At 34.0% G+C, this 9,185-nt stretch overlaps 1 protein-coding gene across 1 annotated transcript; it reads left to right on the forward strand.

The window, feature by feature from the left end:
• Nucleotides 1-4,397: 4,397 nt before the first annotated feature.
• Nucleotides 4,398-7,238, forward strand: LOC118054360 (uncharacterized). Its single transcript, XM_035065911.2, has 5 exons — nucleotides 4,398-5,195; nucleotides 5,306-5,363; nucleotides 5,445-5,528; nucleotides 5,628-5,763; nucleotides 6,164-7,238. The coding sequence occupies exons 1-5, from the start codon at nucleotides 4,532-4,534 to the stop codon at nucleotides 6,473-6,475; spliced, it is 1,254 nt and encodes a 417-aa protein (XP_034921802.1). The 5' UTR covers nucleotides 4,398-4,531; the 3' UTR covers nucleotides 6,476-7,238.
• Nucleotides 7,239-9,185: the final 1,947 nt, after the last annotated feature.

The following is a 9,185-nucleotide window of genomic DNA, read 5'->3' on the forward strand; positions in this document are numbered from 1 at the left end:
AAGCTAATATATTTAAAATAAAATAAATTTAGTTTACTTAATTTTAAAATATTTAAGGTCATTAATTATGTAATTAAAAATTAGATAATTACTATGTATAAGAAATTATTGAGGTTGGTTAATTTTAAAATATTTAAGGCTATTTTGTCTTTTAAATAAAATAAACATTCTTCCATCTCAAAACACATCACTTTTGAAGTGAAAATTAATTTAAACTTAACTTGCTTTTATAAGAATCACTTTCTACTCTTAAAAGTTAAGTAAATGATTTTGGAAATCATATATATATATATATATATATATATATATATATTGATGATTTACTTTAAAGAAAAGCAGTGAACACTTGAAAAGGAGGAGGGCAAACAGGCTCGAAATCAATTAACAATTCAGTTGAAATAATGGAGTGACACATGGATCGGTGACCGGTATGAATATATTTTACTAATTGTGTGTGATAGGTTCATGTGAATTAATTTTGTTTTTAATATCATCAACATAATAAAATCTTACTAAAATTATTAAAATTCCATGCACAAAAACACATGAATAAATTTTTTTATAAATTCAACAAATCCCAAAAAAAAAAGAATTTATTAATTGCCTAATTAATTGCATGAAGATTTTGTGTTAATCATATGGAAATATCATAAACTAAGAATACACAAAAGCATAAAATAATAAATCTAAATTAAACAAATTCAAATAAATATATATTGCCAAAACTTATGGTTTTTTTTAGAATTTATATTTAAACTTAATAAGGATACAATGTATAGGATCAACATAATAAAATCTTAAAAAATAAATTCAAATACCATAAATAAAAGAAAAGGCAATCAAAAATATAAAATTCAAATTAAACAAAGACCAAAAATATAAACATATTTATTGTTGAAAGATTGTGTACTGTATGATCAATACACTAAAATCTTATCAATTTTTCAGCAAATATTATTTTTTAAAAAAAAGATTGATATTTAGTATATTTAAATATATATATATATATATATATATATATATATATGTGTGTGTGTGTGTGTGTGTGTGTGTATGTAAAAGCAAACAAATCACATGCATAATAGTGGGCAATTGACTAGGTATTGTTTTTGGAATTTTTTTTGATAGAAATTTAAATATATCTAAATAATACCACCACCAATGAGTTATGCTTTGTGCCTACCTATATCGGTATATTATCTACTCTACCAAAAAAATTAGGTAAAATTGTAAATTTTTCACTATTTATATGAACAACGAAGGAGTTATTCTATTTTATTCTTTTTTAGAAAAGTTATATCCTCTATTTTTTTATTGAATCTTTTTAGTTTTTTTTTATTTTATCCTTCAATGTTTTATTAGTTTTGAATTAGATTTCATAATTTATTTTGGTTTGCTTTTTGTGATATTATTATTATCTTAAACAAAATATCATGATATTTAATTAGGTGTCCAATGTTACGAGCGCTTATTTCAATTGAATCCTTTTTAGTTTTCTTCTCAATTTTATCCTTAATTATTTTATTAATTTTGAATTCGTCTTCATAATTTCTTTCAATTTGATTTTTATAAGGTTATCGCAGTCTCAAATAAACATCCTAAAATTTTATTGGTGTTTAATTTTGCGAGCGTTTATTTTTGTTGTCATATCATTAAGTAAAAAAATAGTTAAAAAAATTATTAAAGCCAGTAAAGTCAATGATATAATATTAGTTATTAATTCCTCAACACTATAAATACAAGTAATTTGGTTATTTAGAAACAATTTTCTTTTCATATTTTTCTCTTGTTCTACATAAAATTAAATAAGTTTTTAAGAGATTTTGAAAGTGTCTATTGTTTTCTATTCAAGGATTATTTATAATTTTAATTTTATATTAGTCCTGAAACTGTATTTGCTTTAAATTTAACAGCAACTATACTATATATACTGGGCAAATAACACTTTAAGAATATTAAATCTTTATATTATAAAAACACACAATCAGCAATAATTTTATCCTTCCTATCAATACAAGAACATTCCCGGACATATTTAGAGTGTATATACCAAAATCTAACCTTTGAAGGATTGTATTTGAAGTTCAACCAACAGGATTCACTGTAGATGACAGATATATGGAGTCATTCAAGTAATTGACCCAACATGATGAACTGTAGATGACATCAATGCAAATTGGCCCTAGCCCGCTAGCCTTATCTTGTCCGAGGCATGCACTGCTTTGTTAACAACCGCTTGGAAGCACCAAGATGGAGATTGGACATCAATGGCAGTCCTGGATTTCTCATTGTTTTTAAAGCAGCCGCCTGACCGCTGGGATCCACTGCCTTCCGCGTGAACCTCTTGGGGTCAGATTGTCCCCGACCCTGTCCGTGATTTTCCTAGCTTGTCAACCTAAGGCAAGAAAATTAACCAAAAAGAAAAACTTCTCCAGGTTTTGATTTATATATATCCATGCAAGTTGGAAATATATTGTTGAGCAGACACTGTATCGTTTCTGGAAATAAAAAATTAGCACAAATCAAGACATTCCACCCATTTTCCTCAAGATTCTCATGCATGGTTGGAGACTAATATAAGTGACGAGACTTGTAGAAATCGAGTTTATGGTTTATTTGTGATATCAGCCCGAACTAAAGGAGAGTCACTTTATTTTAACTTTAGACACACAACATGTAGGCCCGAGTTATTCATTGTAAAAATTTAATGAGATTGTGCAAAACAAAGTTCAGGAATAAATGGTTGTTGAGTCAAAGAAAATGAATGCACAAATAACAAAATAAAATGTACTAGGCTCAATTAAGTAGATTTGTAGGTGCACATTTTTCTCCTCCTCCTCCTCCTCCTCCTAGACCTTCCACCTCAACATCTTTTCTTTCCCCTCCACCTTTAGCATCCTGTATCGGGTATACTTTATCTTATTGATCTACGTTATATTTCAATTGAAATTTTAATGGTTTATTAGACATTATTTTATTGTTTATTTCTGGTTTTTTTTTTAATGTTTATGTATGGAATTTTATCTCATTGTTCTCCACTATTTATATGAATTTGCTATTTAAATCTTAAAACCTTAAAAGCTCATAAGTTTGTATAAATCATTTAGCATTATCCATTGTGAAATTTATATAGATTAATTTTTTAAGATATTTTTTGTTATGATTATAGATTTATAGAATAATTATTGGCTTGAGGATGATAACAAATAAATAAAAATGAGCTGTAAAAGCTTATTTTAATTTAGTGATGAATATTTTCATCAATAAATCTATTGGTATTAGAAATTACCGATAGAATAAATAACTAGGCGAATTAGTTTTCAAAGATAGTATTCTATCTCGTTTCCGACAAAATCTTCCTTATACACCTATAGAATATTCCATAAGCATTTTCCAAATTTTTTCTTTTTTTTTTTGGTTGGTAGTGGTTTGATTCACTTCGTTGCTACAGCCTAAAATCACATGGTTAAAGGGTGCCAATTTTGACAAATATTGTTCAACGGGTCAGCTTTCTTGGTTAGTGAAGTAGACAATACTTTTCACCTCCATTAATCCATTCTTCTTTGGATCTATACCAATGACACTATTGATTGAAAATCAAGCCAAAACTAACTCGGAAGTCGTGTTTTTTTTAGCAATAATGTGTGCGGAAATGTCGATGATGCCATTAAAGATGTTGTATCCGAGATACGTGAGCATGTTTTGCTTCGACTAGAGCCTGCAAGTTGTTAACACACTAGGGTGAAGGGTGTATGATCCGAAGTCTCGAAGTTCAATGAAGATGGTCCATTCGAATCACAGTTGGGATCATCTGGGACCATTTGACATGAATACAACTCCATCTTGAAAGATAGCAATTAAAATAAGACAAGCTGCTCTAAACAAGGATCATGACAACAAGGTCTGCAATATCCGAAACAAAAAAAAAAATCTCGGGAAGATTTTAGCTACTTTAACTTGATTCACTTCGGCAACTAAACCTGAGCTAATACCATAGCAAAACCACGTTTCTTTTTTATTATTTAAGTGTTTGCCTCGGCCTTGAGAATTCCAGCAAGCTCGGGGGGAGCAATGATTGGTCATTCTCTCCTTGATCCTCACTCTAACTTGGGATTAGAGAGGAGATCATGGGCTGTTTAGCAGTAAAGGCACAAAAAAGTGGCAATTTTAGGGTCCATGACAAGGCTGGCAGTGGCACCACCACCATCCCCATACACTCTCTTTTCTTGAGAGAAATAATAGTAATCCTAATCTAGACCCAGGAGTCATTGTCATCCTTGTGCTAGCTCACATTAACCTAAAAGCAACCACCCTCACAAGAGGGTTGTATGGCAGACCCCGACCCACCCATGTTACTACTCCCTCCTCTCTGTCCCCACTTTCCAGTTTATAAACCCCACGTCCTTCCCAAACCCTCAAGCCCTTCATCTTCTCCATTGCCTATCTCTGATCATCTCACTCAATAATTTCTTGCGCCCAAATCACTCGCTCATCTCTATTTTCTGTCTATACAAAGCACATTTTCACTAGCATGTGTTCCTCTAAATCCAGGCTGAACCAAAGTACCAGTAATATTGCAGCTACCATTGCTAAAATTAATGGCCGTCCGGTACTTCAGCCAAAATCCAATCAAGTTCCTAGCTTGGAAAGACACGGTTCACTTAAAAAGAACTCACCTCCAAGGTCTCCTACTCGGGAACCAGCTGAACCACCTGTACCATTGATGCAACCAGCTTGTAATGCTGCAGGTACTAAAACTAGGCTTCCTTCAGCACCGTCCCCTCCTATCTCTCCCAAGCTAAAATCACCTAGACCTCCAGCAGTTAAGAGAGGAAATGATCCTGGCGGATTAAATACTAGTGCTGAAAAGGTTTTGACACCACGTAGCACAACAAAAGTGATTACTAGTACGGTAAAGAAGTCGAAGAAATCTAGCACTGCGGGAGTTCCACATTCTGTTGACACTTTTGCTATGAAATACTCTTCCTCTTTGTTAGTTGAGGCTCCAGGTAGCATAGCTGCTGCTAGGAGGGAACAAGTTGCTGTTATGCAAGAGCAAAGAAAAATGCGTATTGCTCATTATGGAAGAACCAAGTCTGCTAAGTATCAAGGGAAAATTGTTCCTGCTGATTCTCCGGCTGCAAGTACCATCCCTCGGGAGGAAAAGAGATGTAGTTTTATCACTCCTAATTCAGGTTTCAAGAGAATCACACACATTAATTAATTCCATTTGATTGACTTAACCTTCTATACACTGAAAAATAAAGGAAACTGAAGTGTCCAATCCGTACTTTTGTTTCACCAGATCCTGTCTACGTTGCTTACCATGATGAAGAATGGGGGGTTCCTGTCCATGATGACAAGTAATTAAGTTCTCTTTACTCATACACAGTGTATATAATGGCACTCATGAATCATGAAACTAATATGTTATTATTATGCAGGCTGCTGTTTGAATTGCTAGCACTGACAGGTGCACAAGTTGGATCGGAGTGGACTTCAATCCTGAAGAAAAGAGAGGAATTCAGGTGTGTGGTTTAAACCGGAAAAAAAAAAACGGTTGCATTGAAATATTGATTGACAGAAATTGTGATTAACGGGTTCTCGGACATTGATCACTACTGCAGGGAAGCCTTTTCAGGGTTTGATGCAGAAATTGTCTCCAAATTCACTGAAAAGAAAATAACGTCTATCAGTGCTGAGTATGGCTTAGACATAAGCCAAGTTCGAGGAGTGGTCGACAACTCTAATAGGATTCTGGAGGTAATGCAGCTTAGCTTTCATCACTTGTTCGTATTCCTCAACAGTCATTTCAACCACTTTATTTCTTACCACTTTCTTCGGAATGCTCTAACATCTTACTTCACTAATGAGTTTCCTGTTCGATAAAATTAATGCAAAATTAAGTTTCTTCTAGAAAAGAACTTTGGATGGAACAGATTTAATAGTTCATTAACGACCTTAAAGAATCATTTTAAAAACTACCATGTGGACCCAGACACAGTAATTGGAAGTGCTTGGCCAGGTTACATTATTTGTCTTAACTTGGCCTAGTTACTGAGCATGTACTTGACTACCTGTCATGTTACGATGTCAATATATAGACATGATTAAGGGACTTTACTGTCTAAATTATCCTGATCAAACTTTAATTTATTTTCAGGTTAAAAGGGAATTTGGATCCTTTGACAAGTACTTGTGGGGATATGTTAATCACAAACCTATCTCCACCCAATACAAATCATGCCAAAAGATCCCAGTGAAGACCTCAAAATCAGAAACCATAAGCAAAGACATGGTGAAGAGAGGGTTTAGATTTGTTGGTCCAACTGTCATCCATTCGTTCATGCAGGCTGGTGGACTCAGTAATGACCACTTGATCACCTGTCCAAGGCACCTTCAGTGCATAGTCTTGACATCTCAACCTCCTCGTACTGTAGCCCCACCTTCGCAGAAGAAGTTAATTACAACATGATTAACATATTATGTGGCATCTAGTTTTACCATAAATTAAGAAGCAAATATAGTTAATTATTTTGAGCATCTTACTACAGAAATAAACTAGGTGATGCTTTGTAATGTTGTAATATAGTGCTTGCTATGTAGAGAGACTCTGTGGGAGCTTTCAGTGATGGAGCCAAGATAGAATGGAATGATGAAATGAAAAGTTAAAGGAGTATAGGAAGTGGGGGCATATGGGCACGCGATAGCATGTGCAGGTTGGCAGGCAATGACATATGCACGGTTTCAACTCCCAATGCCTTTGTGACCACCACACCCTTCTCCATTACGAGCTTCCTTTAAACGGGCCATGAGAGGTTAATCATTGCAGAGCTCTTGGGCTAGACCTCAAAAATATTCTCTCCCTGGCTACGTACTGTGTGGATTGGATGAATTGCTGTATCTGCAGCTTTCCTGAGGATAGAGATTCTATTCTTCAGGAGATACAAGACTTTGATCCTTCCAATCCAGGTAGTGACTTGTTGGCATTGCACCTCATTTCCTAACAAATTAGCCCGGATACATTTGTATTGGCCAGCTTTTAATTCTAACTTGTAAGGGATACCAGGTTCATGTAATATCATGGATTAAATGTACTGCTTGAGTGCAATTTTTGCTAGTTGCTGTTCTGTGACTTTTGCCTTACAAAATATGTTAAACATTATTATCATGTGTCTCCATTAGCAGCTCATTATATATAAAGATGTTTTATATAGAATGACTCCCAAGTTAATCATATGCTCTTCCTCTTCCACGAGCTCTCATCTTCTAAGCTGTTTACTTTTTTTCGTATACTTTTGCGCAGCAAAGTAGCAGGAATACATGTATGGTGATTGATGACAGTTAATTCGTGGTTTTAACTTCATGTAAAGTGGGCATATATTGGAGGGGAATCCAAGGCACTAGCTTGTATTGAGGGACATCTAGCTAGCTGTGATGACCTACCTCCCACCCAAATGCCCTTGTTGTGCTAGCACTACTATACAGGATTCCCCTTTATTCACTGCGAGATCATTCAAGAACTCCTTTTGGTTTTTGGTGGGATCAAGCGCATGAGAATGCGTCTTTTCTTTTCTTTTTTTCAAAAGAAAAGCTCGAATCTAGTGCTTTTGGGGTTACAAGTACATGATTGTCAGTTGAGCTATAAGTTTATTGGCATCATAAGAACGTGTATGCACATGTTCATCTTCAAAGGGCATTGCCATAAGCATTTAATTGCATTTCTTAGATGCTTCACAAGAACATAGGCATGAGCTACTTCGTCATTAAAACCTCCCTGCAACATATCATCATTCAACTTCTAAGTTCTAGGTTAACCCCTTCAGTCTAGGCCACTGGTCATCTCTGGAAGAAAATACCATGGGCTAGTGCAAGTAAGAGCTTGGGGCCCTTTCAAAGTCTCAGCAGATTGTTGAACGAAAAGAAATTTAAAATAAAAGCCTTCAGCAATTGGTTGAAAACTGAGGCTAGAGTAGGCTGTCGTGATCCAATGAACTCAGGCCTGGGAATTTAAAGTCCATGCATTGCAATTTTATGGGCTTGTCAATTTCCACTCCAGGCCACCACAGCATCCATTAACAGAACTCGAAAAACAAAATGGCAAGTCCCTCTTATTAGGGCTGGAGATATGATCGGACTCTTCGACTTGTTTCTTTCTATTTTTAATAATAAAAGGCTCATCTTTATTAAGTTAAATCAACAGAGAGCATAGACAGTATACAGCTTGGAGCTACATCCAGCCACTTCCCATTCACTTCCAAGTACCAAACGTCTTGATAGGTAATTAACTAGACAGATGGCTTGTGGTTTGCGTTATGCTGCATGCTGGGATAGTTTTTAAAAAAAAAATGTAAAAGAAAAGATTCTATATGGAACTTGAGATTTTAAAAAAATCAGATAAACGAGTCATTAAGTTGACCAGGTTTAATAACTGGTCTAATCTAATAATACTTAAAATAAACAATGAGAGCAAATAAATTGAGTTAATAAAAAATTAACATTTAAAATATAAAAAAAATGATAATAAAAAAAAACTTATATTAACTTCGAATCAACCCATCAAATTAATAAATATTAAAAGAGATATGCCATTTAAATGATGCGAACAATCTTTACACGCTGGTGCGTCCTTATCAAGTATTAATAACTTTTTTATATATATAAATATCAAAACACTCCTGCCCCACATGAAATTTTAAAAAAAATTACAGTTTAAAAGACGCTGACACCACTAAAGAAAAGGGCATTTGTTTTAAAATTTAAGGTTATTTTAGTAATTTTACTGTGCTAACAAAGAAAAAACCAAAAAAACCCCTCTCCCAAAACAAACCAAAATTCTACTTCCAAACTATTGAGAACTTTACACTGTGCAATAAAGAAAGTAAAAGATATGCATACCCCTCGCAAATTCTACCGTACCAAATTTATCCCGTATAAAAGTGTAAAAACACCCCTAAAACCAGCTTCTGTATTTCTCTTTTTGAAGGATAATTTAGTAATTTTCCTGTGAGAACCTACGGTAAATTGTAAGAGGGGCTACAGTAAAAGGTGAGCTCTTTTAGTATTTTTTTTATATATGTAGTATGTACGGTATGATGGTATCTTCGTTGGATGAGATAATATTTGTAACGGTCCTAACTAGTATCCTAATTAAATCCACAGGTCACAGCTGCTATGCCATGATC

This window comes from Populus alba, chromosome 3, assembly GCF_005239225.2.
Source record: "Populus alba chromosome 3, ASM523922v2, whole genome shotgun sequence".
Taxonomy (NCBI): domain Eukaryota; kingdom Viridiplantae; phylum Streptophyta; class Magnoliopsida; order Malpighiales; family Salicaceae; genus Populus; species Populus alba.

Bases quoted from the DNA above. Each gene is read 5' to 3' on its own strand.
- LOC118054360 (XM_035065911.2), top strand. From the start codon at position 4,532: ATGTGTTCCTCTAAATCCAGGCTGAACCAAAGTACCAGTAATATTGCA. The intron at 5,196-5,305 runs GTTTCAAGAGAA...TTGTTTCACCAG, and splicing joins TTTTATCACTCCTAATTCAG to ATCCTGTCTACGTTGCTTAC. The intron at 5,764-6,163 runs GTAATGCAGCTT...ATTTATTTTCAG, and splicing joins ACTCTAATAGGATTCTGGAG to GTTAAAAGGGAATTTGGATC.